Source organism: Haemorhous mexicanus, chromosome 5 (genome assembly GCF_027477595.1).
Source record: "Haemorhous mexicanus isolate bHaeMex1 chromosome 5, bHaeMex1.pri, whole genome shotgun sequence".
Taxonomy (NCBI): Eukaryota; Metazoa; Chordata; class Aves; order Passeriformes; family Fringillidae; genus Haemorhous; species Haemorhous mexicanus.
The window spans coordinates 38,566,766-38,587,313 of NC_082345.1; the positions used below are offsets into that span (position 1 = coordinate 38,566,766).

The window sequence follows — 20,548 nt, forward strand, 5'->3', positions numbered from 1 at the left end:
ATCACTGCACCGCTCCACAGGCTGCCGGGATTTATCTGATTTGTTAACTTTGGACACGGCTCCCTTCCAGTTCTTCCTTTATCTGGGTATGTAATAATGAGGTACCACAGGAGGGAAACCCACGGAGCAGAGTCTCAGGGAAAAGCGAAGCGTCCAGACAGCTCCCCATGGCGTCTGCTCGCTCCACTTTCCCGGCAGCAGACTCGCTTCAGGGGATGAGGTGAAGGAGCACAAGGCTGTCCGGGCTGCCCGGGGCTGCTGAGCCGCTGGACCCACGCCCCGGGCGGCGCTGCCCCGGCGCGGTCACCGCGGCGGCGTTTGCTACGAGCCGATGGCCGGGCGACCGAGGCGGCATCCGCCTCTCGCTGGCTCAGCCCTTCCTCCTCGCTCCCAGGTTTAAGGAGGACGGCAGCGGCTGCGGCAGAGAGGCAGGGGGCTCTCCCGGCTCTCCCGGCGCTTTCCCGCCCGGCCGGCGGGGCGGCGGGAAGGGCGGGCGGGGGAGGGCGGGCAGCGCCAAGAAAAGGAGCGAAACGGCTCCGCGCGGGCGGGAGCCCCGTCCCGCGCGCCCGATGCCGCGCGCCGCCTGCCAGCGCGCTGATTGGCCGGCGGCGCGGCCGGGGCTCCCCGGCTGCCGCGCCTGATTGGCCGGATTGTAAAGCGATGTCTGAGGGCGCCTGGCGGGAGCGGCAGAGCCGCGCGCCCCCCGCGCGCCCCGGCCCCGGCCGAGGTGAGGGCGCGGAGCCCGCCGAGCCTCCCGCCCCCTCCCCTCCTTCCCTCCTTCCTTCCCTCCCTCCCCTCCCTCCCCGGGAACGCAGCCCCGAGCAGCCGCGCTCCCCGCGCGTCCCTCCGGGGACCGGAGCGGCTCCTCTTAAGAGCCGGGCTAAAAGCGCCTTCTCGCTTTGCAGATGGAGGTGAGCGTCCTGGCGCTGCGGGACCTGGCGAGCGCCCGGTCGGGGCGGCGGGGCCGCGCCGAGGCGGCCCAGAAGGTGAGCGGGAGGGCCGGCGGGGGGTCCGGTCCGGTTCGGTGCCGCGCGTTCCCTGCAGGCGTTGTCCGCAGCCGCGGCCGGTGCGGGGAGGAGAGGAAGAGGGAGAGAAGGAGGGCGGCGAGAGCTGTGGGCGCCGCGGAGCCCCAGCCCCGCGAGTGCAGGGCCGCCAGCCGCAGGGCTCGGAGGGGAGTCGGGCTCTGCATCGTGTTTCTGTGGCTCCCGTGCGCAGCGCTGGAAGTGCTGCCCATCGGACCTGCTCTGCTCTGTTACTGTACAACAGCATCTTACCTGTGAGCACCTGGGGCACTGGGATGTCCAGCGCTACCCTTAAAGTAAAAAAATCCAGTGTAAGAAGCCTGAGTCATGCCACCCTTGTCAGTAAGTGAAGTGATTGCACTCTGGCACTACACAGCGGGAAACACCATTTAGCTGAGTGGAACTCAGTGATCTCAAGTATCCCAATGGCTACCATGTGGTAAGGCAGAGAAGGCTCTTGTAGACACTCATGGTTCTAAAGGTAAGAACCACCAGGTTCTTAACTTGGCACAGGAATAATATAGTTCTGTTAATAACAGTAGTTTGAGCACACTCATGGATACATCCACTATGCTTGCCTTATGGCCTGTGTTCATAAAGTGCACCAGTCAAGAGGCTAAGCAGGGCCACTCAGCAATGAGCAAGCTCATTGTTTCCCTACTGCCTCACCAGCCAGCAGACAGCATATGTGGCCTTGTGCATAACCTTGCTCAGTAATGTTTCCTGAACTAGATGCAATTCATGACCTGTTGTCCATGCTCAATCTGAGTCCTCCAAAATTCACACAGTTCTTGTTAGATTCCACTCCTGTTATATCAGAGATTTGTTTCAACTCCTGCTCACATAGTAAGTTCACCAGGCTGGCCTTTCCTGTCCTCTATCTTGTACTTCTACCAATTGCCCTTGAGATTTTGTGCAATACAGGTAGGACTTCACAGAGTGTTGCAGCTACTGAAAAAAAAAAGGGGAGAGAGGGTAAAAGCATTTCTTACCTTAGCAGGTAATTTTGATAGTAGAAACTGAAGATCTGATAGTAGGAAATAATGATTTGAAAGGGAATAGTGTGGTATTTGCACAAACATGAAGTCCTGAGGTACTGAAATAGCATGTTGCTTCTGCTGCCCTCACTGCAGTTCCATTGCCACCAGTCATAATGAAAAGGAACTTTAGGGGAAGATAGACTTTCTGCATGACTTAAGGGTTGATTCACTGCCAAATGTGAAATTGCAAGAAAATATTGAGTGCCAACACTATGTGAGTATATATGCCAAGAAGTACCTTGGCCTCTAAATTGACCCCTATTTATCACACTGTAGCAAGTTACAACTGGCTGACTGTTAGCTGTAAAAAAACGTGTATTTATCACATCCTTTTGGGCAATTCATAGATGAATGTATGCAAAAGAGTTCATCAGAGCTCAGACCACAATGCTTTTGATGTGCCAAATTTGTTTCCAGTCTGAATGCTACAAAACTGCTCCTAGTAAAAGCCAGTTTCAGTTGTTACTCGGACTTTTTTCTACTTTCTAGCTAGACTGTTCCTGTTAGGACAACCTTTGGAATCACCTATTTAAATATATTTCAGCTACAGAATAGTTTAATTGCACCAAGTAAAAGGCAAAACTTAAGAAAGTTCTTATGGTAATCCAATATAATATATATCCAGCTTTTATTCAACTTCTGAATTGGATTTCTTACAGCACAAAATAAAATGCATTATATCAAGGATACCAATAATGCTTCCTTCAGTTGGTCCCTTGAAGTGAGTTCATCTGTTGTGATAATTCTTGCAGTAAGAGAAAGGGATCCATAGCTGAAATATGAAGAAAGTTTGATGGCAGCTAGGGACTGGAAGGAATTGAGCTTCATTCAGGAAATGATAAAAATCAGCTGATGAATTAGATTTTTCCTCCTAGCAGCTCTTAGCTGTAGCCAAGGAACAGTTATGGAGATTGTTTTGGTTGCTTTGGGCAGCAGACAGTGCAGATACAAAACTTGCCCTGCTTGCACATGTGGTTTGTGCAAGCCCTTTAATTTGATATTTTGTGAGTTTGAGCTGCATCCCCAGCATGGCTTTTAACCTGGGACCTTTCAAACCCAACTCTACTTTCTTGCTAAATGTAATGTGACCAGTGTGTGATTTCAGTTTCCCTGCAATTTGGTGATTTATGTTTGTGGGCAATGCTTGCTTGTAAGAACAGTCAGAGTTTAAAAGCCTAGTAGGCCACAGGTTAGACTGGTTGACCTCAGGTTCTGTATTTCAAGGCAGTATCTCAAATACACTTCCTCTAGTACAGCAGCATGTAGAACATATTAACATTCCCAACAAAAGCAGAAGAAATGTGCTAAATATAGCTATGAGTGCCAAGGCACAAGTCAGTAAAAATAACTTCATAAAAATCATGAAATTGATTGATTGAATGTTTTTTTCCTCTTGTGTCTAAAAAAACTTTGTTTTTAATAGGAAAACATATATGATCGATCCAGGATGGCCCCAAAGACTCCCATTAAGAATGAACCAATTGATTTGTCCAAGCAAAAAGGCTGCACACCGGAAAGAAATCCAATTACACCTGTTAAGATCATTGACAGACCTCAACCTGATCCCTGGACTCCTACTACTAACCTGAAGATTCTTGTTAGTGCTGCTAGTCCTGACATGAGGGACAGGGAAAAGAAAAAAGAGCTCTTCAGACCCATTGAAAACAGTGAGCAGAGTGACACACCTGATTCGTTACAGGTGAGACTCAGACACGATTACCTTCTATTCAGTTAGGATTCAGACATTCCTTAAGTTGCTCCTCAGATTCCTTCCAACTGGTTCTTTGCTCCCAATGGAACGGTGCAGAATTGTAAGCATTCCCAGGGACAGCTGCCTACACAGCAATGTCTGAGCAGTAGGACTTCAAAAGTAACTGAGTTAGTAGTAATTGACCTGACATCCCCTCAAGAGCCTGAATATTACTTAAAAGGATAATGAAGGAAGTAGAGCTTAAATGTTTGATTTCCCCAACTGAAGTACTTTTGAACCACATTAGAAAGCAAATTGCCAGATCTGTTTTAAACAAACATCCTTTTCAAAAGTAAATTTGACAATGAGAGAATATACTCTCCAAATCTTAGACCTCATCTGCAACTGTCCTGCAAAGTGGTCTGCTGAAACCCTTTTTTCCCACTTTCCCCTCCCCCAGCTCCCAAACTAATGGTCACAAAGCAAGGTCAAGCATTGAAATTTCTACTTCACAAGACTTAGGCAATGCAGGGGTTGATTCCTGTCCTCACTTCATGAAGTCTGTCCCTAGAGAGAATGACATCAGATTTTAATAAGCATCATTGCAGTTTTCTTCCTTCATACTTTTTTGTTTGTTTGTTTGTTTGTTTGTTTGTTCCAACTGCTGCTTTTCCTCTCCTGGTTTATTTCTTGTAGGATATCCTTCCATGTTGATTTCAGCTACAAGACAATAGTTCTGGGTCCTTCTACTGAGAAGCATCATTTCATAGGTACAGATCACTCTGGAAGTGCAGTTTTTACAGCAACTTCTGTAGCAACAGCAGTGTAAAAAACTCTGCAGTTTTCATGGTCATAACAAAACAAACAGTTCCCTAGAGATCATTCCTAACATAGTGTCTAGTAGGCAAAAAAAATAGTTGATCTTTAAGGTTAGTTCATTAACACTCCAAGCCTGCTAAGATCACAGAGCATTTTTGGAGTGGCTACTCTAAAAAGTTCAATTATTTTCTAGTTAATAAAACTTTCATTTAATATTCTTCTACACTTAGGGAAACATCCAAAAGAAGGAAAAGTTTTAGAGTAAGAACACTGCTATTTCCATACCACATAAAACTCAATTTTATCAGAGTACCAGCCTGCCACAAGGTAACTTACTTGCAACTAGCTAAAGACAGTTTAAGATCCCATAAGCTAGGAAACAGAGGTTTCAACAGCTACCACCACCTTCAGCTTTTCTTTGCCAGAGGGCAAGACTTCTTTTCTTTTTATAACGCAGAAGATAACCCTAGAGTTAAGAGTGCAAAATAATCCTCCATCATTCTTGTTTGGTGATAAACAAACATACCTCTTCCTACATTCTTGCCACCACTGTTTTGCTGGTTTCTATTTTTTCCCACTGCAGGGTCAGAAAGACCACAGTCAGACCATCCTACAGAATTACTTAAGCTAACATCTTGACTAAGTTGAAGGTTCAAGGACTGAGTAGCACCTTTTATAGTTTCTGAGCAAAGTTCCCCCACCCCTTCCCCAACCACCAGTTTCTTATAGTAATAGAGTCACTTTAAAAGTCAGCGAACATTGCAGGAACTTCTTGATGGCTTCTTCATCTCCTCTTTTATTAGATCCAGAAGTGTTTGAGAGCATATTCTTCCTTCTTTCCAAGTATAGCCTTACCATCTACTAGTCTTGGGTGTTGATCTTACTGGTTTTTTCCTTATGCCTGACCACTATTTTATAATTGCACAGATAAGAATTTTTCTGAAGCTGTCTTGTGTGATGAAATAAGAAGAGCTTGCAATTGTGTTATCCAAGTGCTGTGTGCTTTCAAGGAGTCCATGTTTTTTTTTTTTTAATTAGAAAATCTGATCTTAAATATTGATAAAATCTGAAATAAGCCTCTCTTGACTATGTCTCGCTTTTAAAGGCTCTGCACTAAAGGGTTAACATTTATTTTTTAACAGTATGATATAGTAGATGACAGCACGGTTGATGAATTTGAAAAGCAGAGGCCCAGCAGAAAACAGAAAAGCTTAGGACTCTTGTGCCAAAAGTTTCTAGCTCGCTATCCAAATTATCCATTGTCAACAGAGAAAACTACCATTTCTTTGGATGAAGTGGCTTCAATTCTTGGTATGTATACCTGTGAAACGGGGGTAACTGATCACCTGGGGTAACCTAACAGGTGGGCCTTCCGAAGATCATATTCTAACAGACTACATTCAAGATCTGCCTTTCCCAGGGTCTGGATGCTCTTCTAATCATACTAATCAAGAGTTAGAAATGCCTAATATTCTTCAGTGTCTTTGTTGTTTGGTAGTACTACCATTTTGAAATCTGCTTTCTGACTTTCTGCACTTTTTACTAGACAGATCTTGCTTCCAGCTGTTTACCAACTCTGTTGCTTTCTTAAATATTCAATTCGTTGAACACTGAAGGAGATAGGATTTACAAACCATCTGAAGGAGGACTTACATACAAGAAATTTTGTCAAAATGAAACATTTGGGGAAACAGTTGCAAACTGGTATGCTTAGGAGATCAGTTGTGTTTACTCCCTGACTTCTGAACAGGTTTGACATTGTATCTTCAGAGATCACGTGGTTCATCAAGGTTACCTTAGCTTTGAATATCACCCTGTGATGGGAAGGTACTGGGAGAACTGCAAGAGTACCATGAGAAAATGTCTTGTTTTGAGTAGCCCATTTGCTGGTTCTGCTGTTAGGTTTGGTTTTAGTTGAAAGATTAATGAAATATCTGCAAGAAGTAATAAAACTTGGGAGAGAGGACTCAGACAGGACACATTAATAACAAAAATATCTGAGTCCTTGGAGGGGCTGTTTCTTAGCTAGGAAGGGCTTTACAAAAATAAGTCTTGTATCTACATTTAAAACTTTGGTATCTACAAAAAAGATGTGGCAAAAATGAAATTTGTCTGTTTTGGGAAGAAAAGGAACAGAAGAATGATGTCTGCTGTGACTCTGTAAGAAAGGCCTCTAAATACCCATTTATTTGCCTTGGTAGAGTGAATTGGAAACAGGATAGAATGCAGATTAGGTAAATAGATAAATTATTTTTTAAATTAATTGTTCTTTTAAATTCTGCAGTTACTCCTTTATGTGCTTGCATGAGATGCTCATGCTCCAGCCTTGTACAGCTGAACATAAATAGTGCTTTTTTCTGCATTGGGAGTGGCATTACCTTGCTTTCCTAAATAACAGAAACTTTCTTCTAAAAGTTAATGTTGGAAATTTTACCTCCCAGAAAGGGGAAGTTTGGGTTGTCCTTCTTCCTTTGGTTTTCCCTCCCTTGCTTGTATCCATTTGCTTCAGTGACCACGAAATTACCCCCTGCTGATGTTGCTGCTCTCAATGTAACAGATAATGTCTGTGATACAGCTTTTGCTACAAATGTATATTGCTTTGTTCAAGGAAGACGTGTGGAAGGCTGCAAAAGGGGCTGTATTTCTGGTGCCTAACAGACACCAGGATATGTGTAGTACTCTTGTTTTTCTGAATTGTGTTTCCCTCCAAATTCTTCACATACTTGCAAATGCTCATGGGTTGTTTCACCCAATATGTGTTTGAGGCTGGTAAGTATTATGTCTGGTCTTCAAATGGGTAAGCAGGTACATTATGGCCTTGCTTCCCACAGGGAGGTTTTCAAAACCTTTCACCCTAACTAGCACTTGTTCTGCTCAGCTGATGTTAACTGTTAGAAGATTTTTGGTGCAGATGCTGCCACCAGCATACAGTACATTGTGTTACATATAAGAGCCATGCTTCAAACAGCAAGGGACACAAGTACTTAGGACAGCGAGCATTGCCACTAACCTGTTCATATTCAGTCCCCAGCCTTGCTCACATCAGTCAGGCTGAACTCAATCTTGGACATATTTCATAAATTTCCTATAGGACTAGACCCAGCCAGCCCTGATAATTTGTTTCTGTGATCTTTGGGAAGAGTAGGTCTCATTCTACAGCGCTCTGCACTTTGTGAAACTGTTGATGCCCTTTTACTTGGTACTTGCTTAGCAAGTAAAAGTAATTGTGTCACTGTAAATGCAAGTGGAGGACTGTACTCCCTCTGGTTCCTGTATGAGGGGCTTTTATCTCTATGCTGTGATAGACCCCTTTCCGTCCTATTACACACAGGTATGTGTCAGCGTGTTGAAGCTCTGTGTAAGGAAGGGCCAAAGTGCTCTGAAAACCCTGAGGCAGTTTGGGTAGGTCTGAGTGAATGGGGCTGGCAGACTGCAATCAGTTCTAAACACAGGGTAAGTGCTTTAAGCTGGCTGGGCTGGAAGTTGTGAAAGCGGACAAAGAGCAACATACCATGAAGCTGGCCATTCATAAGGCAGATTTTCAGTGCGCAAATATAGATGTAGCTAATAGAATGTGTCCACATGAACACTGAAAATGTCTATTAGAGAACAATCTGTTCTCTGTTTGCTTCTGCTGAACTAAAATGAGCATCTCTGTCTCTTTTATCTGCTACCCCCTCTTCCCAATCAGGAGTTGAACGAAGACGAATTTATGATATTGTGAATGTCCTGGAGTCGTTGCAGTTGGTCAGTCGTGTGGCCAAGAACCAATACTGCTGGCATGGCCGGCACAACCTCAGCCAAACTCTGAAAATGCTTCAGGAGGCAGGAGAGCTGCAGTATGGAGAGTTAATGACCTCCCAGCACAAGGAGCAGGACTTAGAGTACAAATTTGGAGAACAGAAAAAGGAAACTATTCCAGATTCTCAAGACAGACCGTTACTGGACTTTTCAGAACCAGATTGCACCTCTGGTAGGATGATTACTAAATGTGTGATGATACACAGACACAAAGTCTCTTTCTCCGGTTTATTATGTCAGTTTTTCCCCTTCTTTGCCTTTAAATTAAGTAATAAAAAGTTATCCTTCACAAAAAGGTGCTGAATTCACCATGGAAGGTACAGAATTCTTCCTTCTATTCTGTCCCTAACATAGGTCTCAAGACAGATTTTTCTCTCTGTCCTACAGACTGGCAGGAAGTTCTGCTGAACAATCCAGATCTTTCCCCACCTGTATCTGACAGTAAATGCTTTATCCAGTCAAAAAGCACCATCTTCATTTGTCCACTTTTTGCATGCTGCCTATATAACACACGATGGTTTTAAGTTACAAAGTCCATTAGAGTCACAAAATTACAGTGGCACAAAGCTGTGTAACATAGCATAGAATCAGCTTTGGAATTTCACTTTCTAAAAGCTATTTCTGTAAGTTTGAATTTTTATTGCCCTTTGAAGAGAGACGCTTGTCTGCATTAATCAGTTATTTGCTGCCTTTCAATTAATTTCTGCTTTCTGGCAAGGAAATACTTTACTTATTTTGTGTGTGAGAAACCTTCTTAGTAACTTTCTGGCTGTGATGGATGACATATGCTAAGAGTCTTGGGTATTATTTGTAACACAGCATCTGCAAACAGCAGAAAGGACAAGTCATTGCGGATTATGAGCCAAAAGTTTGTCATGCTGTTCCTTGTCTCCAAGACCAAGATAGTCACTCTGGATGTCGCAGCAAAGATACTGATAGAAGAAACCCAGGATACAGTGGACCACAGCAAATTTAAAAGTAAGATGGCTAATGAGAGGCAAATCAATCAGTCAGTGAGTAAAGAAAATGGGGCAGTTTGGACTGAGAGCAAACAGACACCAGTATGTAAACAGCAAAAGCAATTCGTGCATCTTTTCCTGGAATATGTTCTGGATTTTTTTTCATTGCAAATGCATATTTGTGAAAACAGAGTTTGTTGTGGAGAAGAGTCACTTTGACAATTATCTCCCAAGTTCAGCTTCAGAATAAGGAAGAAAATTTGTTGTTGACTTTTTTTTTATACTTAAACCCTGTTTCCTGTACTGCTCTGAATGATGTTTCAGAACTGAAGCATGTTGTTTAATTTAATGGAATTAGTTTTCTCTCTGGAGAAATATGTTCCATCTCCTTTTTACCCAAAAAATCTTTTCAGCTGGATGGCAGGGTTTGCTTTCAGTTAGTGAGGATTAGTACTTCAATCCCTTGGATAACATGGAAGAACTTAGCATTAGTAAATAAACCTTCTGAGATAAAGACTTTTAAGTCTTTAAAGTACTTTTAAAATAAAGCACTTGCACTTCAGTCTTGAAATTCTATCCCAAGTATAAGAAGAAATAGCTGGAAAATATGTGGGTATCATAGTCAGCTCAAAGATGTTGTTTACTAGAGTCATAGGGATTTTTCTGAGCATGTTACATTTCCAGAAATTATAAATATGTGTCTTCTTGTGGTCAGCTGTGCACTCTTGTGCCACTTTTCACCAGCTTCTCTTTACCCACATGGAGGTAGCTGTCTTTTCTGGCCAAGTTGCTGTCATCACTCCCTAACCTATATCTGTCAAAATGAGGTAGACGAGTTTAAACCTGAGCAGCTAAGCTATGAAGTAGCACTGGCAATCAGGTGGGAGCTGGAATGGCAGACTTCATGGGAGGAGGCCTAAGTCCATCCCAATTTGATTTTGCCCCCTCATCTATGAAAGCTGTGGCGATAGTCTGGAATGAAATTAGCGCATGAATATGTCCTATATGCATTGTAAACCTGACTCTCTTATCTACTCCTGCCCTCTCTTGTTAGCAAAGGTACGAAGACTGTATGATATTGCCAACGTTCTCACCAGCCTAGGCTTGATCATGAAAGTCCACGTCACAGAGGAGCGAGGACGCAAGCCAGCTTTTAAGTGGATTGGGCCTGTGGAATTCCCTGAAAGAACTGGTAACTTGTGTAGCTTGCATTTATTCTCTTTTTGCTGTGACAGTCCCTTCCCAAGTGGTAAAAGGTTGCTTTCTGTGTGTAAAGAATGGCTCAGCATTCAATGCGTACCCAGCAATTATTAATTGCTGCCAGTTCAACATTTGCCCTTGTTAGACTTTGCACCCAAGATCTGGGTCTGTGGAGGGACGCTGGTGTTGAAGGATACTGTGTCTTGTAGGTATTTTTACACTGACTTAGATGGCTGTATGCATAACTGTGTGAATTGTAGAGCAGCAGCAGATAGCACTGACATCTTCAAGTATGGGTCCACAGCTGTTCTGGGTTGCAAAATTTTGGTAATTCCTTAATAATTATACAGTGAATTATTTTCTTTGTAAAGGGACATAACGTGGTAGAGCAGGGCTGTTTCTTGCATATGGCACCTTCTACAAAAGCTTTGTCTGCTAAGAAAAGGGTGGTGGGATAGTGAATCTCTGTAAGATTATGTTCCTTGGCTAGAAGCCAGAGCAAAGGGAAGCCCTTTGGCTTTGATATTTGCATCAGGACAGTGCCAGGAACAAGTAAAATGAAGGATAATGCAAATACTGTCTTAGTACACTTTCTCCTCCTGGCTAGCACACTGGAATGTAGCTGCTGCTGTAGCTGCTATGGATTGGATAGGAGGGGAGCCCTTAGCTTGTCTACTGGTGTTACTGAGTTCTAGGTTTATTTCAGTTTGTGAGGTTTGAGATTATATAGAGGTTGCCTATTCCCTTAACGCCAGGTTTGGTAATATGGCAGAAGCCTAAATGGTGAGCTGCGTTGCCTGAACGACTGCTGTACAATATTATCTCCCTGTAGATGAGCTGAGAGGGCATAGCCCAACATCAGATCCTCTGCCAGAGACACAGAGAGGAGCCTGTGCCCAGTACCAGACCAGTGCTACTGGAAAGCAAAGGTTTACACGACATGCTTCATTTAACAGTGCACAGCCTTGTGAAGCAACCAGAAGGAAGGTCAGTTCTGAGCCTAACAGCCCCCGTCAAGACAGGCAAGGTAACTACTACTGAAGCATGTTCTTTTCTATCCCACTGGATCTGCCCAAATGAAGGCATGCACCGATTTAAGGCACTTGGTTGGGTCAATCAGTGTAATTAAATATGTGAATTATTCTTGGGTGGTACCTATATTTCTACTGTGCATATGGTAATGAAACTGCTGGTTTAGAACATCCAGTCAAATGCCTAAAGTTACATGAGGTGAATTTGGGCCATAACTGCAATTGAATCTGCAGTTTATTTTCTGCAGGTAAATATTTCTGTTCTGTACTAGCAGCAACTATACTACAATTTCTTCTGTGATAACCTGATTAAGAAAAATTCTTTAGCCACAAAGTGCCTGCTTTATTGTTGGTTCCTAATATAGTGAAATTTACTGTAACAGTCTAATGGATAGTTGTTTAAAAAGATAAAGTAATTACAGGGCTTTTCACAGTTCCCTCTTATAGGAAATAATGATGTTGAACATGTCTCCAGTGGGACTGAGAGTTCTGAGTGTCTTGCAGGTTCTGGCTCTAGGTGATTAGTGGATGTTATAAAAATGTGTCAGGACTGAAAAATTATAGCAATTATTTTATATGGCCAGTATCAAAATATGCTTGGTAAACCTGTCTGTGATTAATTGAATTCCTCTTTGTTCTTTCAGCCTGTATTGTGAATTCAGATGAAAATTGTTCCAAAATGATAAATCTAGCAGCTGTCTGCAGGCAGAAAATAGAGGAAGATACTGGGTAGGTTTGTCTTAGCTGTTGTCCAGTTGCAGCTTTGTGCTTGTCATGCCTAGTTTAAGGATAGATTCCATTGATGAGACTGAGATAAAAAAGTTGCCATCAAGTCTCATTATTACAATTTTAATATTGCTGGGTGTCAGCATGGCTTTTTTTTTTTTCCTATGGTCATTTTACACCCATCTGTACTTGTACCATTGTTGGTGTTTTGCTTCAGTAGTTCTTTCTGTCATATGTGTTTTTATAGGTCATTCCTGCATCCTTTGACCTATTATCTGGGTAGGTTGAGCAAATTGTGATTCTGTGGAAGGGCATCTCTGTCTGTCATCTGTCTTCCCTACACCTATTCCAATTTGAATTCATTTGTGAATGATTGACAAGTCAAGTGCAGCCAAAAGCATTATTGGTCCATCAGAAACCTGAGAACTCTGCTTCTGTGTTACCTGAAATGATAAAAAGTGACCCTTCTTGTAAACTGTGCAAAAATTGTTGTTTGGGGGTTTAATTTTTCCATATTTATGTCCAAATATGTCTCTCTTTGCTTCTAAGGACAAAATAGGGGTTTAATTTTGGAATAAATGTTTTTCCTCTTTTCATTACTATTTGGGTTTTTGTTGTTTTTCAGGAATAAAGCTTGCGACACTGAAACGATACTAAGTTCAGCAAAGAACTCCAACATAAGCTTACCTTTCTCTCTTCTTCCGGTTCCTGGGGACTCCGATTTTTGTGTTAACCCTTTGCCTCAGGCAGTTTTCCCTATGGTTCAGGCAGATGTGCCAAGCTTCTCACTACCAAATGGTATTAGCAGCCAGGCTTCACACCCTTCCACTCCAGCAGCCTCCAAAACAGAAAATGGAAAACCTACCCTGGTCCCCAACCAACCCTTCCTGTGCTTCCCATCTTCATCCCTTTTTATGTTGTGTGGTGGTCTTCAGGAAAATAACTTGAGCGAGCCCCTGCCCGCTGCAGGAGACCTGGGAAACAGGAGTGCAGAAGCTCAGGCTCCTGTACCTCCCACTGCCCTCCAAAAGCGCAGCTCCCACAAGTGCTCATCGCCCTCTGCACCTGTAGATGATGAAGAGCCAGCTGCCAAAAAGCAGGCGTTGGAGCACAGTGATCTTCCCCTCTCACTTGTAGTACCCAAGGTAAAGTGAGTTTCATTATCACTTAGGCTTTCTCATAGCAAGGAAAGATTTTTGCCTTAGACAGTGTTTTCAGAAGGGAAAATTCAGTACACTGTTCTCGAGAGATAAAAATGCTGCCTCTCACATGTTAATAAACTTGCAAGTGGGCTGTGCCAGGAAGTATAAGCATGAACTGGGAGATGTTTTTGCACCACCAGGGGAAAGTGGACTTGGGTTGCTTTGCATAGCAATGTGATGCTCAGCTGTTCTTTGGAATTAGCGTCCTGATCATTTTCTGCAGCAAAACAATTGGTCAGAGGGGAAGAAATCAATGTAATTATTACTTCTCATCTTCCCCTGTTAGCTTGGCCTTTCCCAGACAGCAGCAGCATTGCTAACTCTACTGAGCTATAGCAAATGCAATTTGTTTTCCCCCTACTCTCTAGCCTGAGTACCTCTCTGTGAGGCCCAGTGTTGCCCACAGCAGGCTGATGAGAGAAAGGGAATGATGATGGTAGTGATGTGCAGAGTTCTCTTAAATAGTGAAAGTAGGTGTCAAGCTCAACACCATGTCATATAAGCCATTTGAATATTGAATAAAAGCCTTTGAATCAAGTGTTTTTCCTTATCAATAAAAAAGTAATCCCAGAGGTCGGGTGTTTCTTAAGTAGTGTATCCAAGTACTGAATGTGAACTGTGGCAAATGGCATAGGGTTTAGGCATCACTAATATGACTCTTCAAATCCCCAGACAAAAATTTTAACTTGGTGATTTGCTAATCAGGTTTGTGCTGCTCCTTTGCACAGATGCATGAGGAAGGTTCATGAGAGGTGAACCTTCCTCATGCATCTGTGCAAAGGAAGGTTCCTCATGCACTGTTTAATTTCAGTTTGGACTCTTCATTTCCACTTTTTTTTTTTTTTTTTTTTGCCTAGAAGCCTTCTGAGTCACCCAAGGCAGAATCTTCCCCAGGAAGTGGCTGTTCAGCTGCTGTACATCTAGAAATAAATCGTCCTGACCTTGCAAGTCCTGCTGCTCCAGAGGTGGCAAACAAGGAGTCTACTAAGCCTTTGGATTGTCAGGAGCAAGAAAAACAATCTCAGAACAAAGACCCTGATGAACCCTCTCAAGAAAACGAGCACATCTCTAAAGAAAATGGCTATCAACCTTTCCAACCACAGTATCTTTATGTTCAGCCTACTGCTGGTAAGGACAGCCATGAGATCTAGAAGCACCCAGATCTCTAAATCTGTTCACTGAGCAAATACTGAGTCCTACAAATAGGTGAATATTTGGCATAAAAAGCCCTGACAGCAGTTCTCTGTTGTAGTTTAGTAACTCTGAAATCTCTTGACTCAATATGAACTATTGCTCCTCTGAAAAGAGACATTTTTCTGAGGTTCCCAAACATTAATAACATTGAACAATGTGGAGTTTTCATGCCTGAATTATGTGCAAAAGACAGTTATGAATTATAAATTCTGAATTATATACAAAAAAGACAGTTATCCAGCATTCAAAACTCAAAGGAGCTGGAAGTCTAGATTTGGCAGAAAGCTGGCCAATATAGAAAAGCAGCATCCCCTGAGTGTATGAATTTCATCACCCTCAAACTTTGTACTGTCTTGTAATATGCATTATCAGTATAACCCCTGAAACCCAAGGCACTGGGAATGTTGCCAGCCCTGCTTGTATGACACTGTGGGGATCTAGAGAAAGCAGCTGAAAATACTGCAATGGGATTTGTTGTCCACCATGTTTTGTGCCTGTGTTTGTGTGCAGTGGATGACTGCTTTGTAGGAACAGAATGCGTGGCAGATTTCCATGACTACTGCTTTAGTCTTTGATTCACTTGTGACATGGAGTGGGGTCTATGGCATTTCACTTAGGTTGGAGATGCTCAGTTTAAATATGCTGATCCTGGTGTTTTGGAAGGTCAGACAAGCTGGGAGCCAGAGCAGCTTCTGCTTCAACACAGTAGTTCAGCTGTTCTGAGCAAAATTAATGCCTCTGAGATATATCCTTGTGGGTGTCTCCCATTTGTTGGGTTTGGTTTGTCTGGGTTTTTTTCCCTCATTAAAAGTAATGTCTATGTTTTCATATAGCAGAGGATGATTCCAATTATTGGAAAAAAAGAGTTTGTTTAGCAAGGATGTTGCTTGTAATCAAAGTTAAAGGCAGAAAACAGCAAGGGGTGTGGTTGGTATTTCATATGACCAAAGTAAATGGATGCAGGTACAGTGAATAGACAATTAAGGGGGAAAATAGAAGCAAATAAGGAAAGGGAGGACAGAAGAGGGGGATTGTGACACTTTTCTTCCTTATTTTTTATTGTTTTTGTCATAGTTTACTTCCTGGGCAGACTTTTCTCTACTGTCACCCACTTTTCCTATTGTAGATAAAGTTACAGTAGTTTAATTCCCTTTTTCAAGATTATTAATGCTTTGTTTTTTCTTTCTTTGATTTAGGATTAAGCAGTTTTAATTTTCTGTTCTCTGCAAACCAAGCCCCTGGTGCCATCAGCCTGGCTGCGAACCAGTTGCCTTCTCTAAGTGTGCCCTGTGTCATGGTGCCATCAGCAGCCTTGGCTTCCTTCCCTCTCGTCTGTTCTCCCTCGTTCACCAGTCCTCTTTCTTCAGTTCCCGATGGCTCCTTCTCAGCTGCTGCCTCCACGAATTTCAGTGTGTCCAGCCTGGCCTCCACCACCCCTGTGTTCATAAGCACCACGGCCGTTGTCCCCCCCAAGGTCTCACCCGCCCCTCCGGTGGATCCACAGCAGCCGGCTCACCCCGCTCTGCACCTGAGTCCTGTGCTCACAAGATCTTGCAGTGCTGTTAAGCTGGACTCCCCCGTGTGTATGGGACACCCAGTGACCCTTCTGAAGCTGCAGCAGGTAAGAAGGAAAGGTGGGCAGGAGTGGTGATGAAAGAGCTGTGCCAGGTGCCTGGTGGTGGTGTGTGCCCCAGGCTGGTGCCTCTGTGCCTCTGTGTCCGTGCCCAGTTGGCACGCTGAGAGCTGCTGTCTTCCACTTAGCTTGTGGGTGCCCATCTTAGGGGTGGCACATGGTGTGGGACACTTAAAGTCATAGCCCAGCATAGCAGGTTTAGTCCTGAGCAGTGAAGTGGTTTTATAACTTACAGAAATTCTAAAATCCCCCAGCAATCTAAGGTTTTTTCCCCCGTCTGACAGTGTCATTATGTGTTATGCACTGGCTACAGAAAAACATTATGAGGACAGGTGGGTTGTGTCACAATTCTGGAATCAGCTGGTTGCAGCACTTTTCTGGCAGTAATATCCTGGATTATCCCCTCAGCCCTGTTCTGACCTCTCTTCGCTATGTAATGGAAAAGGGTACAGGGATTAATGTCTTCCAGAAGTCCTCTGTTTGCCTGCTTGTGTGTAGACTTTGAGAGAACTCTGCTGAATCACTTTGGGGTTTTGTTTTTTTGGGTTTTTTTTTTTCACAAATAGCCTTCATCAGCTCCTCTCACTCCCAAGAGTATTCGTCCTGCACATCATGAGGCATTTTTCAAAACTCCTGGAAGTCTTGGAGACCCTGTGGCTTGGAAGAAAAATGAAGGCAACCAGACCAGAAATGCCAGCTCTGTGCAGAGGAGACTGGAAATCTCTAGTACCAGCCCTGACTAATTCTGCTCTTTGCAAGAGGTGGGCAGACTGTCCTCGAACCCTGTATCAATTACAAGAGGCCAAGCTCTTACCTGGCAAGAGGAGCACGTTAAAATCTCACCCCTTTTGGCATGCTTCCCCACTATCCATTCACCCACTGGTTCTGTTAGCCATCTTCTTCAAACTCACCCTTGGTACAGAAATCCTTTTACTGAATTGTTCTTTCAGTACTGATTTGAATCCAGATTCTGTGCTTTACACAGCCTTGTGGGCATCAAATTGTAATTGTGATTTTTATTTGGAAAACTTGCTTTATTTCTGTGAGGAGATGCAAACAAATTCTTTTGGAGTCCCCAGGGGTTCTTTATTCATGGTTTTAAGTAAGATGTCTAGCACTTATCTGGGGTAAGCATTTCATTTGCATGTACTCTACTTACCCTGAGTAAATCTGTGGTAAAAATGATAAACTTTTGCAGTTGTGAAAGCAACTGCTTCCTTGGTTCCAAGCTATCAAAGCCTGCCTCTGCAGTGCAGCCTCTTGCTTTTTATTTTGTATGTTGGAGTGGGATTAGTGCAAAAAAGTATTTTTGCAGTTTCAGAATAACGGATTTTCTCAGGGTAGGATTACTTGAATGTCAGTTGGTGGTTGTACAATTTGCCCAGCACTTGTGGTTAGAAAAACCTAATAATAACACAGTATGATTGAATGTATACGTGTGAAAAATATTAAGACCAAAATAACTGTGAATGTTAACATTTTTATAGTTGTGCTAATGAGCTGTATCAGTCCTTGGGTTGGTTGTTTTTTTGGGTTTTTTACTTTTACTTTGAGCAAAATTTGCAAGTTAGATGTAAAGAATATAAAGCCTAAATCCTTTATCAGATTTGACAAAGTGATTTGAGAGAGACAAACCACTGAGAGGACTGTGCTAAGATTTCATCTCCTGTTTAAATATCCAGTCTAGACTTGATGACCAAGGAACACTGATAAGTCATTAACCTCACTCATGATTAGATTCAGTCTAACCTGAGTCTACTAAGTGCCTACTTAGCTGTTTACTTAAGTGTACTTAAGGGATATGTACTTAAGTGCCTAACTCTTCACTTGCAGGAATTTTGTGACTAGTTAATCGTGCTTTTGAGCATGTTGGGAAGACAAGGGAGATCTTATCTATCTAAACCAGAAAAAGAAGTTGAAAAGAGCAGGAGCCTTGAGTTTTAAAGTAATATAAAAAATTAATAAAAAATTATCGGTATACCCTAGGAGAAGATAATGAGGAAGAAAAGTCTTAACAGTTCACATTCAGAGTTCTCAAATAATAAATGGTGCTATTATCAATATAGGATATAATTTTAAGAGCTAATGCTCTTAAGTTTGGGTATGTTTTCACTAATGTAGCAAACTGCAATTAAATTTGTGCAGTCTCCTGTTCAAAAGACAGAAAGTGTTGCTGTTGACATCACATTAGCCTGGACTTTTAGCAAATGGCCAGCATGATCAGCTCTTTCTTTGGTACTGGCATTGATTTTCCAAGGGTAGATGCACACTTGGATGTGCTATTTCATTGGTCAAGGGAGGTTAGGACTTTGAGGCTGGGGATTTGATGAGGACATCTTATTTTTATAATGAAAATGAAATTTAAGAGAATTTTAGTGAAGCTGAGGGTTTGAGTAATGTGGCCTTCTCTTAGAATAGACCAATAACAGGTTTTTGAGAGGGCTTGGTTAGTCCTGGTTCAAACAAAATCTGTAGCAGAATTATCATAGGAAATTTCAGGGGTGGTAAAGAGACATCTTCAGACTGCTAATTTTTTTTATATTTTAATGACACTACAGTTATGAAAGTTTACAGTTTTTTTTCTTCTGAATTATTTCTTCTTATACACCCACTTAGATGAATTTTGCTTTGAAAAGCATTGTGTAACTAGCACAGTGCTGCCCCTGCACTTCTGCTGGCATGCATGTGTTGCTGCTGGGGCAGGAGCAAGCTGCTGGGGTTCCAGGGAAAACGGTGGGTGCTGATTCTCCAAACCTTGTCTCTTCTCTCTCCCTCTAGTACGATGCAGCCTTTTAGTGAAATGGCAGCTGGGAGCAGGGAGGAGGATTAGAGCTAATATTGGCTCTTTGCTCCAGTTGAAGCATCATCACCAAAATTGCCTTTCTTTGTCGGTGATGTTACTGTGTGCCATAACTAACTTAACTATACTTGAAAATGCAGGGAGTGAAAATGGATTTTCCGTTTCCAATTTCTGCTTACAGTTTTGAGTTTCTGGAAATACAGCAGGTCTGGAAATGAGGATTGACTCCCTCTTCTCAGCGAGTCATGGCTGGGAGAGCAGGTTTTGAGCCTAGGAGAAAAAGGAGGTTGATATGCTGTCTTGATTTTGTCAATGCAAAATTCTCACTAAAACAGAGTGAGACCACTGAAGCAGTCGAGCAGCTACATTCTGTACCTGAGCTGCTGAACTGGACTGGTGAGGGGGAGCAGTTGGCTGTCAAGAGGGAATGGGTTTACCTTTCCTATCTTTACCTTCACTGAAAGCTAAGAATTTAAATAAACTATGAACAACGCATCAGCAAAGCAGCTTTGGAAAAGCAGAATTTGTATTTGCACTGAGACAAAGTGCATACCCAGGAAGTTCTGCAGGGTTTGTGAAAAACCTTTCTGTCCCAAGTCAGTTGTTGAGGAGGCTGAGCATATAACTTATACTTGAATCTATCTGCCACGTTTACATTTCTGATTGTCTTCTGTAAATTGGTGCTATTTCTGTATTTAAAAAGCTGTATTTTTAATGTAAAGCTTCCAGTTTGGTTTTTTTTGCACTGCTAGTTTAATATAGACATTAATTTTATTGCTGTTTATAACTGTTCTTCAGTGATTAGATGTCCTGCTTTTCCTGCTCTCTAGCTATCTGTTTACCTGTCAGCATATAGCTTTACTCCAATCACACTGTTGGGTTGAATATTTTTTTATACTGTTAGCAAAATATTAAACTTTTACAGAATAAAAAATGAACTTAAAACTGAGGCTCTGATTTCAGTATGGAAGACTTTCAAGTACACCCTTGAAAAGAAATATTCCTGCACCACATGTCCAGGTGAGGAGTCTTTGTTGGCTGTGAGCACTGAAGGACTAGCAGAGGATAACAGCTCGCCCCAGTGGCTCCAGCACCCAGCTATTGCATGCAGCATGGGCACACTTCCCACCCAGCTGTTGCAGCCACAAGGACCTGTGGCATGTCAATTGGCTCTTAAAGTCCTGGAGCAGGCCAGGGCAAGACTGGGTGACGCTGGCCCGAAGCCATGCGAGGTGATTATGAGCTGGCCACCACGGGAGCGCCCCCAGCCCTGGCGAGAGGCCTGCCCCGCGCCACCCTGGAGCCCTGTGTCCCTGCAGCCATCCCTCGGTCCTGCTCTCCACAGGAGGGCAGCAATGCCTGCCCGACTGCAGCCACAGACACCCGAGGAGCTGGTGCTTGCTTTGCATCCTTAGAGACACCAGCTGCTTG

At 43.0% G+C, this 20,548-nt stretch overlaps 1 protein-coding gene across 1 annotated transcript; it reads left to right on the forward strand.

Annotated features, from left to right (window-relative positions):
- The first annotated feature begins 853 nt into the window (after positions 1-853).
- Positions 854-20,062, forward strand: E2F7 (E2F transcription factor 7). Its single transcript, XM_059846874.1, has 12 exons — positions 854-986; positions 3,486-3,761; positions 5,714-5,882; positions 8,263-8,544; positions 9,192-9,350; positions 10,386-10,523; positions 11,364-11,558; positions 12,207-12,291; positions 12,914-13,433; positions 14,348-14,618; positions 15,881-16,305; positions 16,884-20,062. Exons 1-12 carry the CDS (start codon positions 906-908, stop codon positions 17,058-17,060), a joined length of 2,778 nt encoding a protein of 925 aa, XP_059702857.1. The 5' UTR covers positions 854-905; the 3' UTR covers positions 17,061-20,062.
- Positions 20,063-20,548: the final 486 nt, after the last annotated feature.

Bases quoted from the DNA above. Each gene is read 5' to 3' on its own strand.
- E2F7 (XM_059846874.1), top strand. From the start codon at position 906: ATGGAGGTGAGCGTCCTGGCGCTGCGGGACCTGGCGAGCGCCCGGTCG. The intron at 987-3,485 runs GTGAGCGGGAGG...TGTTTTTAATAG, and splicing joins GCGCCGAGGCGGCCCAGAAG to GAAAACATATATGATCGATC. The intron at 12,292-12,913 runs GTAGGTTTGTCT...GTTGTTTTTCAG, and splicing joins AAAATAGAGGAAGATACTGG to GAATAAAGCTTGCGACACTG.